Source organism: Ranitomeya imitator, chromosome 1 (genome assembly GCF_032444005.1).
Source record: "Ranitomeya imitator isolate aRanImi1 chromosome 1, aRanImi1.pri, whole genome shotgun sequence".
NCBI lineage: Eukaryota > Metazoa > Chordata > Amphibia > Anura > Dendrobatidae > Ranitomeya > Ranitomeya imitator.
Genome location: NC_091282.1, coordinates 806,587,006 through 806,605,188, shown reverse-complemented (window position 1 = coordinate 806,605,188; position 18,183 = coordinate 806,587,006). Strand labels below are relative to the sequence as shown.

The 18,183-nt window shown below is 44.0% G+C and overlaps 2 protein-coding genes across 3 annotated transcripts in view; both read left to right on the top strand.

The window, feature by feature from the left end:
- Nucleotides 1-18,183, top strand: part of KLHL26 (kelch like family member 26) — a 141,908-nt gene that overhangs the window by 32,536 nt on the left and 91,189 nt on the right. The window lies entirely within an intron of this gene.
- Nucleotides 15,520-17,682, top strand: LOC138658138 (uncharacterized). The gene is made up of 2 exons (XM_069745675.1): nucleotides 15,520-16,636; nucleotides 16,773-17,682. The coding sequence occupies exons 1-2, from the start codon at nucleotides 16,290-16,292 to the stop codon at nucleotides 17,656-17,658; spliced, it is 1,233 nt and encodes a 410-aa protein (XP_069601776.1). The 5' UTR covers nucleotides 15,520-16,289; the 3' UTR covers nucleotides 17,659-17,682.

The window sequence follows — 18,183 nt, the reverse complement described above, 5'->3', positions numbered from 1 at the left end:
TCAATCTTATAGATGAAGGGTTCAGTATGGGTTTTTTTAACAAAAAAGAAAGTGACTATCTCAAGGTAGCTAATCCAGTAACTCCAATTCTGTATGCCTTACCTAAGACCCACAAAAACTTATACCCACCACCCATGAGGCCGATCGTGTCGGGTATTGGGTCTCTGGGTGAGAGGCTGGGAGAGTGGTTAGATCTGCTCCTCCAGCCTCTCGTCCAGAGAACACCTGGGCACCTTAGGGATAGTACTGATGTCCTGAATTTCATGGAGGGGTTTATATGGCAGTCTAATTTCTCTTGGATCACTTCAGACGTCACCTCGTTATATACCTCTATACCACATGAAGTGGCGATATTTGCTCTTAAATTTCACATGTATAGTGATTTTTCCGTAGATTTACAGTCTTATGTCATAGAGGTCACTTCTTTTCTCATGACTACAAATTTTTTCTGCTTTAACCAAATATATTTCATGCAAACCAGTGGTGTCTCAATGGGTGCCAAATACTCACCTTCCATTGCCAATTTGGTTATGAGTTGGTGGGAAGAATCTTACATATATAATGATGAGAATCCATTTAAAGACTGTATACAATGGTACGGTAGATACATTGATGACCTGATATTTATCTGGAGTTCTGATGTATCTACCGTACAGGATTTAACAAACTATCTAAATTACAATCCATTCAATCTTAAATTTATTTCACGCCAAGACCACACGTGTATAGAGTTTCTAGATTTAAAACTAAAGGGGATACCTAATACCCCGATTGTTACTTCCACTTTCCGGAAAACCACAGCAGGGAATACAATATTGCGTGCAAACAGTCACCATCCTAAACATACTATCAAAAGTATCCCTATAGGGGAGATGGTAAGATCAAAACGTAATTGTAGCACACTAGAAGATTACTCCCAAGAGATTGATGGCATAAAGGGGAGACTTGTGCAGAGAGGCTACAGTGACTGGCATTTAAAAAGAGCAGAAAAAATTGTCGCTCGACGACCTCGTTTTCATAGTAAACAAAACCAAAGTTTATCTCCTCAAAATCCAATCACTGTGGTCTTCCAGTATAGTAATCAATTTAATGCAATCAGGAAAATATTGACTAATAATTTGACTATTCTTAAGGAAGATGCTGATATAGCTCAAATTTTGCGTAACGGATACAGAATTGTGTCTAGAAGAGCCCCCTCTTTAGGCTCTAGTCTATCTCCGAGTTCTCTTCATGCCCACTCTGCACAACCTTCTCACTGGCTCAGCACAAAAGGCTTTTTCAAATGTGGTGCGATGGCATGTAAAACTTGCAAATTCTCGGGTAAATGCTACAATTTCACTGATGCCAGTAATCAAAATGTTTATCCCATCAAGACTTTCATGAATTGTAACACCAAAAATGTGGTATACATCATGGAATGCATGGCATGCCATCTTAAATACGTGGGGAGTACCATACGGTCTTTAAAAACACGTATTCGTGAACATATTTACGATGTTGAAAATATTAGTGCTAATAGGAATACTTCACAAGTTTCACAACACTTTATTAATCATCATCAATCTAACCTTGAGTCACTTAAAATTTATGCGATTGAAAAAATTCATAAACCATTTAGAGGAGGAGACATTGAGGTGACCCTGAGAAACAGGGAATCATGGTGGATCTTTAAACTCGGAACAAGAATTCCACATGGTTTAAACAAAAGGAAAGATCTCATGCTCTTTTATTAGTATTTTGAGGGTTTACAAACAATGAAGTTGCTTTTCTGACATCTAGTAACTAAATTTGTAGTTTATATCTCCCGTATAATTAACGACTCTTCTGTGAGGCTAATAGCTATCAATTGGCCCTTCTGTTTCCACTTGTTTCCTCTTGCTTGCCGGCCGCTGTGACACTGTCACGAAGTCTACAGCTGTGCTTTTACCTATTTGCTCCAACCTATTTTGGCTGTTACAGCTCCCTGTTTGGGAGATTCCTGCCATTGATTGTTCTGTTTTTCCATCCATGGTTGTCTGTGAGCTCGCTATTTTCTAAGGTACTAGGGAATTTTGTACTTCTATTCATTACGAGATTTACATGTATGCCTTATTTTCTCAAGAACTCATACGAGTTTGTGTCTATTTAAGGATAGTTTTTTTTTTTTTTTCCCTAGAAATAGTTTTTCTTCAGAAATAATTTTCTTTATTAATATGTTCTCTTTATTTAGGTTTTTCTTTTCCAATTTTGTAAAAAAAAATTAAATTTTTTTTTTTTCTTGACTAATATAGTTTTTCTGACATCTAGTAACTAAATTTGTAGTTTATATTTCCCGTATAATTAACGACTCTTTTGTGAGGCTAATAGCTATCAATTTGCCCTTTTGTTTCCCCTTGCTTGCCGGCTGCTGTGACATTGTCACGGCGTCTGCAGCTGTGCTTTTACCTATTTGCTCCAACCTATTTTGGCTGTTACAGCTCCCTGTTTGGGAGATTCCTGCCATTGACTGTTCTGTTTTTCCATCTATGGTAGTCTGTGAGCTCGCTATTTTCAAAGGTACTAGGGAATTCTGTAGTTCTATTCATTACGAGATTTACATGTATGTCTTATTTTCTCAAGAACTCACACGAGTTTGTGTCTATTTAAGGATGTTTTTTTTTTTTTTGTTTGTTTTTCTTGACTAATATAGTTTTTTTTCTATATTGTTATGTGGGTTCACGACATGACACTGCATACTATGTTACTATCATATTCTTGGATTTATTTAATGATTATTGCAATGTCATTTCGTTTTTTCATTCTGTATATAGTCCTTGTATTTTGTGCTATTTCTGTTTTCTCTGCATTTCTGTTTAGCTAAAACATTTGTTTTTGTCTTTCTATCAAGCTTGTCTTGCTTCCATTATCATGTGTGCCTATTTTTGCTTGATTAGACAATTCTACCAATTGCAACACTGGAGTGATGACCGGATACTAGTATAAAAGTATAGACATGTCTTGTACCAGGTATCATGATTAAGGGTGCTTAGTCACCGGAAACGCGTTGACCTTGGTTTTAATTTTTTTGTATGCTGATGTTTTGTCCTTTCACTATATTTTAAGTGAAATAAATTATGGATTTTTCACTATTTCGTTGAGCTGGATCTCCTTCTCTGGCCTGCTGCTCTGCATAGCTAAGTTCCTCTTTGCTATTTGTTTGCTGTTTTTTTTCTGTCCAGCTTGTCAATTTGTTTTTTTCTGCTTGCTGGAAGCTCTGGGACGCAGAGGGTGTACCTCCGTGCCGTTAGTTCGGTACGGAGGGTCTTTTTGCCCCCTTTGCGTGGTTTTTGTAGGATTTTGTGTTGACCGCAAAGTTACCTTTCCTATCCTCTCTCTGTTCAGAAAGTTGGGCCTCACTTTGCTAAATCTATTTCATCTCTACGTTTGTCTTTTCATCTTAACTCACAGTCATTATACGTGGGGGCTGCCTTTTCCTTTGGGGTATTTCTCTGAGGTAAGGTAGGCTTATTTTCTATCTTCAGGCTAGCTAGTTTCTCAGGCCATGCCGAGTTGCATAGGGAGCGTTAGGCGCAATCCACGGCTGCCTTTAGAGGATTAGGGATTGCGGTCAACAGAATTCCCACGTCTCAGAGCTCGTTCTTGTTTTTTGGGTTATTGCCAGGTCACTGTATGTGCGCTGACCTCTATGTCCATTGTGGTACTGAATTACCTTTCATAACAGTACTGGAAGCCAAAATTACTAATGATTCCCAATAGAGGGAAAAAAGAAGTTCTGAGACCATTTTTTTTTCTTTGCACTGTGTTTTGCCTTTTTTTTCCCCTAGACATTTGGGTGGTTCAGGACACAGGTGTAGCAATGGACATTAAAGGTCTGTCTTCATGTGTGGATCAGCTCACGGCAAGAGTACAAAGTATTCAAGACTTTGTGGTTCAGAATTCTATGTTAGAACCGAGAATTCCTATTCCTGATTTGTTTTTTGGAGATAGAACTAAATTTCTGAGTTTCAAAAATAATTGTAAACTATTTCTGGCTTTGAAACCTCGCTCCTCTGGTGACCCAGTTCAACAAGTTAGGATCGTTATTTCTTTTTTGCGTGGCGACCCTCAGGAATGGGCATTTTCTCTTGCGTCAGGAGATCCTGCATTAAGTAATATCGATGCATTTTTCCTGGCGCTCGGATTGCTGTACGATGAGCCTAATTCTGTGGATCAGGCAGAGAAGAATTTGCTGGCTCTGTGTCAGGGTCAGGATGAAATAGAGGTATATTGTCAAATTTAGAAAGTGGTCCGTACTCACTCAGTGGAATGAAGGTGCGCTCGCAGCTATTTTCAGAAAAGGTCTCTCTGAAGCCCTTAAGGATGTCATGGTGGGATTTCCTATGCCTGCTGGTCTGAATGAGTCTGTCTTTGGCCATTCAGATCGGTCGACGCTTGCGCGAGCGTAAATCTGTGCACCATTTGGCGGTATTACCTGAGCTTAAACCTGAGCCTATGCAGTGCGATAGGACTTTGACCAGAGTTGAACGGCAAGAACACAGACGTCTGAATGGGCTGTGTTTCTACTGTGGTGATTCCACTCATGCTATCTCTGATTGTCCTAAGCGCACTAAGCGGTTCGCTAGGTCTGCCACCATTGGTACGGTACAGTCAAAATTTCTTCTGTCTGTTACCTTGATCTGCTCTTTGTCATCGTATTCTGTCATGGCATTTGTGGACTCAGGCGCTGCTCTGAATTTGATGGACTTGGAGTATGCTAGGCGTTGTGGGTTTTTCTTGGAGCCCTTGCAGTGTCCTATTCCATTGAGAGGAATTGATGCTACGCCTTTGGCCAAGAATAAGCCTCAGTACTGGACCCAGCTGACCATGTGCATGGCTCCTGCACATCAGGAGGTTATTCGCTTTCTGGTGTTGCATAATCTGCATGATGTGGTCGTGTTGGGGTTGCCATGGCTACAAGTCCATAATCCAGTATTAGATTGGAAATCCATGTCTGTGTCCAGCTGGGGTTGTCAGGGGGTACATGGTGATGTCCCATTTCTGACTATTTCGTCATCCACCCCTTCTGAGGTTCCTGAGTTCTTGTCTGATTACCGGGATTTATTTGATGAGCCCAAGTCCGATACCCTACCTCCGCATAAAGATTGTGATTGTGCTATCGATTTGATTCCTGGTAGTAAATTCCCTAAAGGTCGACTGTTTAATTTATCTGTGCCTGAGCACGCCGCTATGCGGAGTTATGTGAAGGAGTCTTTGGAGAAGGGGCATATTCGCCCGTCATCGTCGCCATTAGGAGCAGGGTTCTTTTTTGTAGCCAAGAAGGATGGTTCACTGAGACCTTGTATAGATTACCGCCTTCTAAATAAGATCACGGTTAAATTTCAGTACCCCTTGCCATTGTTATCTGATTTGTTTGCTCGGATTAAGGGGGCTAGTTGGTTCACCAAGATAGATCTTCGTGGTACGTATAATCTTGTGCGTATTAAGCGAGGCGATGAGTGGAAAACTGCATTTAATACGCCCGAGGGCCATTTTGAGTATCTAGTAATGCCATTCGGACTTGCCAATGCCCCATCAGTGTTTCAGTCCTTTATGCATGACATCTTCCGAGAGTACCTGGATAAATTCCTGATTGTGTACTTGGATGACATTTTGATCTTCTCGGATGATTGGGAGTCTCATGTGAAGCAGGTCAGAACGGTGTTTCAGGTCCTGCGTGCTAATTCTTTGTTTGTGAAGGGATCAAAGTGTCTCTTTGGTGTTCAGAAGGTTTCATTTTTGGGGTTCATCTTTTCCCCTTCTACTATCGAGATGGATCCTTTTAAGGTCCAAGCCATCCATAATTGGACTCAGCCGACATCTCTGAAAAGTCTGCAAAAGTTCCTGGGCTTTGCTAATTTTTATCGTCGCTTCATCTGCAATTTTTCTAGTATTGCTAAACCATTGACCGATTTGACCAAGAAAGGTGCTGATGTGGTCAATTGGTCTTCTGCTGCTGTGGAAGCTATTCAAGAGTTGAAGCGTCGTTTTTCTTCTGCCCCTGTGTTGTGTCAACCAGATGTTTCGCTTCCGTTCCAGGTCGAGGTTGATGCTTCTGAGATTGGAGCAGGGGCTGTTTTCTTGCAGAGACGTTTTGATTGCTCGGTGATGAAACCATGCGCCTTCTTTTCCAGGAACTTTTCGCCTGCTGAGCGAAATTATGATGTGGGCAATCGAGAGTTGCTGGCCATGAAGTGGGCATTCGAGGAGTGGCGTCATTGGCTTGAAGGAGCTAAGCATCGCGTGGTGGTCTTGACTGATCATAAGAACTTGACTTATCTCGAGTCCGCCAAGCGGTTGAATCCTAGACAAGCTCGTTGGTCGTTGTTTTTTGCCCGTTTTGACTTTGTGATTTCATACCTTCCGGGCTCTAAAAATGTGAAGGCGGATGCTCTGTCTAGGAGTTTTGTGCCCGACTGTCCGGGTGTATCTGAGCCGGCGGGTATCCTCAAAGAGGGAGTAATTGTGTCTGCCATCTCCCCTGATTTGCGGCGGGTGCTGCAAAAATTTCAGGCTAATAAACCTGATCGTTGCCCAGCGGAGAAACTGTTTGTCCCTGATAGGTGGACGAATAATTAATTTATCTCTGAGGTTCATTGTTCGGTGTTGGCTGGTCATCCTGGAATCTTTGGTACCAGAGAGTTAGTGGCTAGATCCTTTTGGTGGCCCTCTCTGTCGCGGGATGTGCGTACTTTTGTGCAGTCCTGTGGGATTTGTGCTCGGGCTAAGCCCTGCTGTTCTCGTGCCAGTGGGTTGCTTTTGCCCTTGCCGGTCCCGAAGAGGCCTTGGACACATATCTCTATGGATTTTATTTCAGATCTTCCCGTCTCTCAAAAGATGTCAGTCATTTGGGTGGTCTGTGATCGCTTCTCTAAGATGGTCCATTTGGTACCCTTGTCTAAATTGCCTTCCTCCTCTGATTTGGTGCCATTGTTTCTGACAGAGGTTCCCAGTTTGTTTCGAGGTTTTGGCGAGCCTTTTGTGCTAGGATGGGCATTGACTTGTCTTTTTCCTCGGCTTTCCATCCTCAGACTAATGGCCAGACCGAACGAACCAATCAGACCTTGGAAACATATCTGAGATGCTTTGTTTCTGCTGATCAGGATGACTGGGTGTCCTTTTTGCCTTTGGCTGAGTTCGCCCTTAATAATCGGGCCAGCTCGGCTACCTTGGTGTCACCGTTTTTCTGCAACTCTGGGTTCCATCCTCGTTTCTCTTCAGGGCAGGTTGAGTCTTCGGACTGTCCTGGTGTGGATACTGTGGTGGACAGGTTGCAGCAGATTTGGACTCATGTAGTGGACAATTTGACTTTGTCCCAGGAGAAGGCTCAACGTTTCGCTAATCGCAGACGCTGTGTTGGTCCCCGACTTCGGGTTGGGGACTTGGTTTGGTTATTTTCTCGTCATATTCCTATGAAGGTTTCCTCTCCTAAGTTTAAATCTCGTTTTATTGGTCCGTATAGGATTTCTGAGGTTCTTAATCCTGTGTCTTTTCGTCTGACCCTTCCAGATTCTTTTTCCATACATAACGTATTCCATAGGTCATTGTTGCGGAGATACGTGGCACCTATGGTTCCATCTGTTGATCCTCCTGCCCCGGTTTTGGTGGAGGGGGATTTGGAGTATATTGTGGAGAAGATTTTGGATTCTCGTGTTTCAAGGCGGAAACTCCAGTATCTGGTTAAGTGGAAGGGTTATGCTCAGGAAGATAATTCCTGGGTCTTTGCCTCTGATGTCCATGCTCCCGATCTTGTTCGTGCCTTTCATATGGCTCATCCTGGTAATTCTGGGAGCTCTGGTGAGGGTTCGGTGACCCCTCCTCAAGGGGGGGGGGTACTGTTGTGAATTCTGTGGCAGAGCTCCCTCCTGTGGTCACAAGTGGTACTTTGGCTGGTTCTCTGTGAGCTTCCGTTGGTGGAGGAGAGTGGTACTGCGGCTTCTGAGTTTCCTTCCTCAGGTGATGTGGTGAAGTCGTTAGGTGCTGCTCTATTTGACTCCACCTGGTGCTTTGATCCTGGCTTCCAGTCAATGTTCTAGTATTGGACCTGTTTCCTCCTGGATCGTTCCTGCGGCCTGCTGCTCTGCATAGCTAAGTTCCTCTTTGCTATTTGTTTGCTGTTTTTTTCTGTCCAGCTTGTCAATTTGTTTTTTTCTGCTTGCTGGAAGCTCTGGGACGCAGAGGGTGTACCTCCGTGCCGTTAGTTCGGTACGGAGGGTCTTTTTGCCCCCTTTGCGTGGTTTTTGTAGGATTTTGTGTTGACCGCAAAGTTACCTTTCCTATACTCGCTCTGTTCAGAAAGTTGGGCCTCACTTTGCTAAATCTATTTCATCTCTACGTTTGTCTTTTCATCTTAACTCACAGTCATTATATGTGGGGGCTGCCTTTTCCTTTGGGGTATTTCTCTGAGGCAAGGTAGGCTTATTTTCTATCTTCAGGCTAGCTAGTTTCTCAGGCCGTGCCGAGTTGCATAGGGAGCGTTAGGCGCAATCCACGGCTGCCTTTAGTGTGTTGGAGAGGATTAGGGATTGCGGTCAACAGAGTTCCCACGTCTCAGAGCTCGTTCTTGTTTTTTGGGTTATTGCCAGGTCACTGTATGTGCGCTGACCTCTATGTCCATTGAGGTACTGAATTACCTTTCATAACAGCAATGACGCATATAGTGTGCGCGGCGCCCTCTGCCTGATCAGTCAGTGCGCAGAGACGCCGGGAGCTGCAAGCAAGAGAGGTGAGTATGGCTTTTTTTTATTTTTTATAGCAGCAGCGGCACAGATTTATGTGGAGCATCTATGGGGAAATATGAATGGTGCAGAGCATATATGGAGCACAGCTATGGGGAAATATGAACGGTGCAGAGCACTATATGGGGCACAGATATGGGGCAATATGAACGGTGCAGAGCACTATATGGGGCACAGCTATGGGGAAATATGAACGGTGCAGAGCACTATATGGGGCACAGATATGGGGCAATATGAACGGTGCAGAGCACTATATGGGGCACAGATATGGGGCAATATGAACGGTGCAGAGCACTATATGGGGCACAGCTATGGGGAAATATGAACGGTGCAGAGCACTATATGGGGCACAGATATGGGGCAACATGAACGGTGCAGAGCACTATATGGGGCACAGATATGGGGCAATATGAACGGTGCAGAGCACTATATGGCACAGATATGGGGCAATATGAACGGTGCAGAGCACTATATGGCACAGCTATGGAGCAATAATGAATGGTGCAGAGCACTATATGGCACAGCTATGGGGAAATAATGAACGGTGCAGAGCACTATATGGCACAGCTATGGGGAAATAATGATCTATTTTTATTTTTGAAATTCACCGGTAAATGCTGCATTTCCACCGTAGGCTTATACTCGAGTCAATAAGTTTTCCCAGTTTTTTTGTGGCAAAATTAGGGGGGTCGGCTTATACTCGGGGTCGGCTTAGACTCGAGTATATGCGGTACTTTGAATTTGACAACAAGATCTTTCTACAGGAGACTGGCACAGCAATGGGAAGTAAAATGGCTCCACAGTATGCAAATCTTTTCATGGCCAAGCTTCAAAGCTACTTTTTGTCCTCCTATCCCATCAGGCCTCTGGCCTACTACCACTACATTGATGACATTTTAATCATCTGGACGGAGTCTGAGCCACAGCTAAAGACGTTCCATGAACAGTTTAATCAATTTCATCCCACCATCAACTTGACAACTTAACTACTCCTGTACTGAAATTAACTTGGACGCCATCATTAAGCTGCAGAACAATAAAATAGAGATATCCCTGTATCAGAAGCCAACCGTCCAACATAAGGTACCGTCACATCAAGCGACGCTGCAGCGATATAGACAAAGATGCCGATCGCTGCAGCGTCGCTGTTTAGTCATTGTGTGGTCGCTGGAGAGCTGTCACACAGACAGCTCTCCAGCGACCAACGATGCCAAAGTCTCTGGGTAACCAGGGTAAACATCGGGTTACTAAGCGCAGGGCGGTGCTTAGTAACCCGGTGTTTACCCTGGTTACCATTGTAAATGTAAAAAAAACAAAACAACATACTCACATTCCGGGGCCTGTCACATCCCTCGCCGTCACCTTCCCGCACTGACTGTGAGCGCCAGCCGTAAAGCACAGCGGTGACGTCACCGCTGTGCTTTACGGCCGGCGCTCACAGTCAGTGCGGGAAGCTGACGGCGAGGGATGTGACAGACACCGGAATGTGAGTATGTTGTGGTTTGTTTTTTTTTACATTTACAATGGTAACCAGGGTAAATATCGGGTTACTAAGCGCGGCCCTGCGCTTAGTAACCCGATGTTTACCTTGGTTACAAGTGAACACATCGCTGGATCGGCGTCACACACGACATGTCAGCGGGTGATCCAGCAACGAAATAAAGTTCTGGCCTAGCTCCGACCAGCGATGTCACAGCAGGATCCTGATCGCTGCTGCGTGTCAAACACAACGATATCGCTATCCAGGATGTTGCAACATCACGGATCGTTATCGTTCTAAAGTTGCTCAGTGTGAAGGTACCTATACAGTACAGACCAAAAGTTTGGACACACCTCATTTAAAGATTTTTCTGTATTTTCATGACTATGAAAATTGTACATTCACACTGAAGGCATCAAAACTATGAATTAACACATGTGGAATTATATACTTAACAAAAAAGTGAGAAACAGCTGAAATTATGTCTTATATTCTAGGTTCTTCAAAGTAGCCATCTTTTGCTTTGATGAATGCTTTGCACACTCTTCGCATTCTCTTGATGAGCTTCAAGAGGTAGTCACAGGGAATGGTTTTCACTTCACTGGTGTGCCCTGTCAGGTTTAATAAGTGGGATTTCTTGCCTTATAAATGGGGTTGGGACCATCAGTTGTGTTGTGCAGAAGTCTGGTGGATACACAGCTGATAGTCCTACTGAATAGACTGTTAGCTGCTTTTTTCTTGCCATAATACAAATTCTAAGTAAGGAAAAATGAATGGCCATCATTACTTTGAAAGTGTCCCCAAGTGCAGTTGCAAAAACCATCAAGCGCTACAAACAAACTGGCTCACATGAGGACCGCCCCAGGAAAGGAGTCACCTCTGTTTCTGAGGATAAGTTTATCCGAGTCACCAGCATCAGAAATCGCAGGTTAACAGCAGCTCAGATTAGAGACCACGTCAAAGCCACACAGAGTTCAAGCAGCAGACATCTCTACAACAACTGTTAAGAGGAGACTTTGTGCAGCAGGCCTTCATGGTAAAATAGCTGCTAGGAAACCACTGCTAAGGACAGGCAACAAGCAGAAGAGACTTGTTTGGGCTAAAGAACACAAGGAATGAACATTAGACCAGTAGAAATCTGTGCTTTGGTCTGATGAGTCCAAATTTGAGATCTTTGGTTCCAACCACCGTGTCTTTGTACGACGCAGAAAAGGTGAACAGATGGACTCTACATGCCTGGTTCCCACCGTGAAGCATGGAGGAGGAGGTGTGATGGTTTCGGTGTGCTTTCCTGGTGACACTGTTGGGGATTTATTCAAAACTATATAGTGGCCCGATTCTAACGCATCAGGTATTCTAGACTATGCATGTCTACATAGTATATTGCACAGCCCACGTAGTATATTGCCCAGCCACTTAGTATATTGCCCAGCGACGTAGTATATTGCCCAGCCACGTAGTATATTGCCCAGTGACGTAGTATACAGCACAGAGCCACGTAGTATATTGCCCAGTGACGTAGTATATTGCACAGCGAAGTAGTATACAGCACAGAGCCACGTAGTATGTTGGCCAGTCACGTAGTATATTGCCCAGCTACGTAGTACAGTCATGGACAAAAATTTTGAGAATGAGACAAATATTAATTTTTCCAAAGTCTACTGCTTCATTTTTTCTAATGGAAATTTGCATATACTCCTGAATGTCAGAGTGATCAGCTTAACAGCAATTACTGTACTTGCAAAGTCAATATTTGCCCAGAAAAGGAACGTTAACCCCCAAAACACATTTCAACATCATTGCAGTCCTGCCTTAAAAGGAGCAGCTAACATCGTTTTAGTGATTGATCCATTAACACACGTCAGGGTGTTGATGAGGACAGGGCTGGCGATCAATCAGTCATGATTAATAATAATAATAATAATTTTATTTATATAGCGCCAACATATTCCGCAGCGCTTTACAAATTATAGAGGGGACTTGTACAGACAATAGACATTACAGCATAACAGAAATCACAGTTCAAAATAGATACCAAGAAGAGTGAGGGCCCTGCTCGCAAGCTTACAATCTATAGGATTAAGTAAGAATGACATCACTGGACACTTTAAAAGGAGGCTGGTGCTTGGTATCATTGATTCTCTTCAGTTAACCATGGTTATCTCTAAAGAAGCACGTGCAGCCATCATTGCACTGCACAAAAATGGCCTAACAGGGAAGAGTATCGCAGCTACAAAGATTGCACCTCAGTCAACAATCTATCGCATCATCAAGAACTTCAAGGAGAGAGCTTCCATTGTTGTCAAAAAGGCTCCAGGGCGCCCAAGAAAGACCAGCAAGCGCCAGGACCGTATCTTAAAACTGTTTCAGCTGCGGGATCGGACTACCAGCAGTGCCGAGCTTGCTCAGGAATGGCAGCAGGCTGGTGTGAGTGCTTCTGCATGCACTGTGAGGCGGAGACTCTTTGAGCAAGGCCTGGTTTCAAGCAGGGCAGCAAAGAAGCCACTTCTCTCCAGAAAAAACATCAGGGACCGACTGATATTCTGCAAAAGGTACAGGGAGTGGACTGCTGAGGACTGGGGCAAAGTCATTTTCTCTGATGAATCCCCTTTTCGATTGTTTGGGACATCTGGAAAACAGCTTATTCGGAGAAGAAGAGGTGAGCGATACCACCAGTCTTGTCTCATGCCAACTGTAAAGCATTCTGAAAACATTCATGTGTGGGGTTGCTTCTCAGCCAAGGGAATCGGCTCACTCACAGTCTTGCCTAAAAACACAGCCATGAATAAAGAATGGTACCAGAATGTCCTCCAAGAGCAACTTCTCCCAACCGTCCAAGAGCAGTTTGGCGCCCAACAATGCCTTTTCCAGCATGATGGAGCACCTTGCCATAAAGCAAAGGTGCTAACTAAATGGCTCATGGAACAAAACATAGAGATTTTTGGGTCCGTGGCCTGGAAACTCCCCAGATCTTAATCCCATTGAGAACTTGTGGTCAATCATCAAGAGACGGGTGGACAAACAAAAACCAACAAATTCTGGCAAAATGCAAGCATTGATTATGCAAGAATGGACTGCTATCAGTCAGGATTTGGTCCAGAAGTTGATTGAGAGCATGCCAGGGAGAATTGCAGAGGTCTTGAAGAAGAAGGGTCAACACTGCAAATATTGACTTGCTGCATTAACTCATTCTAACTGTCAATATAACCTATTGGTACTCATAATATGATTGCAGTTATATTTCTGTATGCAATATAAACATCAGACAAACACTAATAAAAACCAGAGGGCAGCAGATCATGTGAAAATATAATTTTGGTGTCATTCTCAAAACTTTTGGCCATGACTGTATATTGCCCAGCCAGGTTTGTCACAGGTGAAAAAATAAACATATACTCACCTTTCCGAGGGAGCCCTTGTAGTCCACGGCAGGTTCCGGTCCCAGGGTTAGTATTAGCACAGGACCTGTGATGACGTCGCGGTCACATGACCGTGATGTCATGGCAGGTCTTTGTAGCGCAGGGCCTGTGATGACGTCGCGGTCACATGACCGTGACGTCATCATGGCAGGTCCTTGTCGTGCAGGGCCTGTGATGACATCGCGGTCACATGACCGTGACGTCATGGCAGGTCCTTCTGCCACCGGAACCTGCAACGGAAAATGGCGGCTGGCACGAGCTGCTACGGAGGGTGAGTATAGCAGGTTTTTTTTTTTAATTATTATTTTTAACATAACATTTTTTACTATTGATGCCGCATAGGCAGCTTTAATAGTAAAAAGTTGGGGACACACAGGGTTAATAGCGGCGGTAACGGAGTGCGTTACCCGCGGCATAACGCAGACCGTTACTGCCGGCATTAACCCTGTGTTAGCGATGACCGGAGGGGAGTATGCGGGCGACAGGCACTGACTGCGGGGAGTAAGGAGCGGCCATTTTCTTCCGGACTGTGCCCGTCGCTGATTGGTCGTGGCAACCATGACAGGCACCTGTTGAGACCAATCAGCAAGTGAATAACCGTGACAGAAGGACAGACAGACAAACGGAAGTGACCCTTAGACAATTATATAGTAGATTGAAGGCATACTGAACCAGCATGGCTACCACAGCATCTTGCAGCAGCATGCTATTCCATCCGTGTGCGTTTATTTGGACCATCATTTATTTTTCAACAGGACAATGACCCAAAACACACCTCCAGGCTGTGTAAGGGCTATTTGACCAAGAAGGAGAGTGATGGGGTGCTACGCCAGATGACCTGGCCTCCACAATCACCAGACCTGAACCCAATCGAGATGGGTTTGAGTAGAGCTGGATCGCAGAGTGAAGGCAAAAGGGCCAACAAGTGCTAAGCATCTCTGTGAACTCCTTCAAGATTGTTGGAAGACCATTCCCGGTGACTACCTCTTGAAGCTCATCAAGAGAATGCCAAGACTGTGCTAAGCAGTCATCAAAGTAAAAGGTGACTACTTTGAAGAACCTAGAATAAAAGACATAATTTCTGTTGTTTCACACTTTTTTGTTAAGTATATAATTCCACATGTGTTAATTCATAGTTTTGATGCCTTCAGTGTGAATGTACAATTTTCATAGTCATGAAAATACAGAAAAATCTTTAAATGAGGTGTCCAAATTTTAGGTCTGTGCTGTACCTTAAATTGGACAGTTTCCATCCAAAACACATAAAAAACTCTATTGTCTACAGCCAAGCCATCAGATACAGTCGTATGCGTTCCAACCCCATGGATAGGGATGAACACCTTGGTCGCCTCAGAAAGACCTTTTTGAATCAGGGCTACCATCCAAGAACAATTGAAAACCAGATCACAAGAGCCACCAGAATATCAAGGAATCACCTGCTACATTACAAAGCTAAAGAAGAAAATAACCGGATACCTCTGTTACCTACAATCCAAATCTAGAGGTGCTAAGGGGAGCTGCACGGAAATTACAGCCTTTACTACAAAAAGATGCCTGCTTACAATCCATTTTTCCAGACCCCCACTACTGTGTTTTAGGCAGCCCCCAAATCTGAGAAGCATCATTTTGGGTACGTTCAGACTAGCGTTGTGCGCCGCTGCGTCGGCGACGCAACGCACCGAAAAACGCGGCAAAACGCACGCAAAAACGCTGCGTTTTGCGACGCGTGCGTCATTTTTTGCCGAAAATCGGACGCAAGAAAAATGCAACTTGTTGCGTTTTCTTGGTCCGACGCTAGCGGCAAAAAAGACGCACGCGTCGCAAAACGCAACAAACAAACGCATGCGTCCCCCATGTTAAACGCTAACGCGACGCACACTAGCACAACGCTAGTCTGAACGTAGCCTTTCAGAAGCTCCCTGTCCTCTCCAACAGCTGCAGGAACCTTTCTTGCAACCAGAAAAAAATGTAAAACCTGTCCATTTATAATGACCACAGACAAGATAAAGATCCCTAATTCACATCAGGACTACAAGATCCCAGGTACCTTCAGCTGCATCACATCTAATGTGGTGTACTTAATTATTTGTACTAAATATCCAACTGGGGGTCTGTATGTTGGGGAAACAGTGCAAAAACTGAGATCAAGGATAAATTCTCACCCCCATACAATAATAGAAAAAAGAATGGATCTACCTGTGGCCAAACATTTTTGTATGCCTGATCATAGCACCATGGACCTGAAATTGCTTGTATTGAAAGGTAGCTTCAAATCTCAGAGAGACAGGAGAATCTGGGAGTATAAACTTATGACAACCTTTGACACACAGGCTAGTTTCACATTTGCAGTAGAATCCACAGTGTTTAATCCGCATCCGCAAGTGCAGGAAAAAACGCATATAAACACGGCGTTTTTTACATGCATGCGGTTAAAAAACGCCGCGTTTGTACGTGTTTCTATGCGTTTTTTTCTGCGTTTGCGTTTTTGGTGCGCAGGGTGAAAAATTTAACAGGAGAAAAATTCAGATAACCAGACAGCGCCAATGGGACTACAGAGGGCGTGTATTATGGGATCTCTATATATAGACCCTTGAACAGCTGAAATCTTCAGATTTTGCTCCTGTATGCTGTGTCATAATGGATCTTCTCATGGAGAGCTTTTATTTCAACCTGGATTTCAGCATCAAGCTGTTTCTTGCCTGTGCGTTTGCTTGGGAGCAAGACAGAAATCGCGAAAGATTGAGAAGGAGACGGCGTAGGCGTTTTTGGAGACACCCCATTATTGAATTACGTGAGAGCCGTGGAGCCTATCACACGCTGTATGGCGAGCCTAATGCCAACCTGGAGAAATTCCATGAATATACAAGGATGTCGCAAGACTTGTTCCGGGATTTGCTTACTCGTGTCCAAGGAACCATACGGAGACAGGACACCCAGCTCCGTAGAGCGATTCCACCAGAGGAACGTCTCCTGGTTACATTAAGGTACGTTCCAAATCCAAATCAATGACAGTCCAGATTTTGGGTGTTCTGACATGTATTTATTGGGTATTTTATTTTCTGTCTGAAGCGTAACCACACTATAAATAGAATAGATTGTAAAATAAAAATTTTCTTACAGATTTCTGGCAACCGGAGTGAGTTTATCATCCCTCCACTTCCAATACCGGCTTGGAATTTCCACCCTGTCTGGAATAGTTGCGGACACCTGTCGGGCTTTGTGGAATGTTCTCCGGAATGAGTTTATACCCCTACCCACCTTGGACATGTGGCTTGAAATTGCAGAAAAATTCTGGAGTGTGTGTGATTTCCCCAACTGTTTGGGAGCGGTTGATGGAAAGCACATCCGCATTATAAAACCACCCAAAAGAGGATCGGAGTACTTCAATTACAAAAAATATTTTTCTGTTGTGCTCATGGCAATAGCCGATGCAGACTGTCGCTTCATCGCCGTGGACATTGGAGCTTTCGGCCGTGGCAACAATTCCCAGACTTTTAAGAACTCTGAAATGGGCCGCCGTGTGTATGGCAAAAAATTTAATTTTCCACGGCCACAACCGCTCCCCAACACTCAAGGTCCACCGATGCCATTTATTATGGTTGGGGATGAGGCCTTTCAGATGTGTGAAAACCTACTGAAGCCATATTCCAGCTGGGACTTGAACCACACTAAAAGGATCTTTAACTACAGACTGACCAGGGCCCAAAGAACAGTAGAGTGTACCTTTGGCATTCTAGTCTCAAAATGGCGCATTCTTGCATCAGCCATTAATCTAAAAATGGAGACAGTCGACGAGGTGGTCAAAGCCTGTGTGGTTCTGCACAATTACATAATGGCTAAGGAGCGACCCAACATTGAACTGGATGAACCAGTTGCACACCCACTGCCCGATTACCATCATCACCCGCTCCGGTCAACTGCTGAAGTTGGTCACATGCGGGACCAATTTGCCGCCTTTTTTGATTCTGATATTGGACGTGTGTCATGGCAGGACAATGTTGTGTAAATGTCCTGTTGTAATTTTATCTGTACCAGTAATAAACTTTATTTTTTGTTGTCTTGACCGTGTCTCCTATGTATTTCCTCTACAAACCTAGGCTGTCCTCAAACTAGCAGTATTTGGTCTGTATTTACTATCAGTATTTGTAATCCAAAACCAGGAGTGTGTGATAAAGGCAGAGGTGCTAGTTATTGTTATTATTTAATGTTATAGCGCCATTTATTCCATGGTGCTTTACATGTGAGGAGGGGTATACATAATAAAAACAAGTACAATAATCTTAAACAATAAACAATACAAGTCATAACTGGTACAGGAGGAGTGAGGACCCTGCCCGCGAAGGCTCACAATCTACAAGGGATGGGTGAGAATACAGTAGGTGAGGATAGAGCTGGTGATGCAGCGGTTTGGTCGATCGGTGGTTACTGCAGGTTGTAGGCTTGTCGGAAGAGGTGGGTCTTCAGGTTCTTTTTGAAGGTTTCAATGGTAGGCGAGAGTCTGATGTGTTGTGGTAGAGGGTTCCAGAGTAGG

Coding starts and splice junctions, on each gene's coding strand:
- LOC138658138 (XM_069745675.1), top strand. CDS start 16,290: ATGGATCTTCTCATGGAGAGCTTTTATTTCAACCTGGATTTCAGCATC. Junction 16,637..16,772: donor CGTCTCCTGGTTACATTAAG/GTACGTTCCAAA, acceptor ATTTTCTTACAG/ATTTCTGGCAACCGGAGTGA.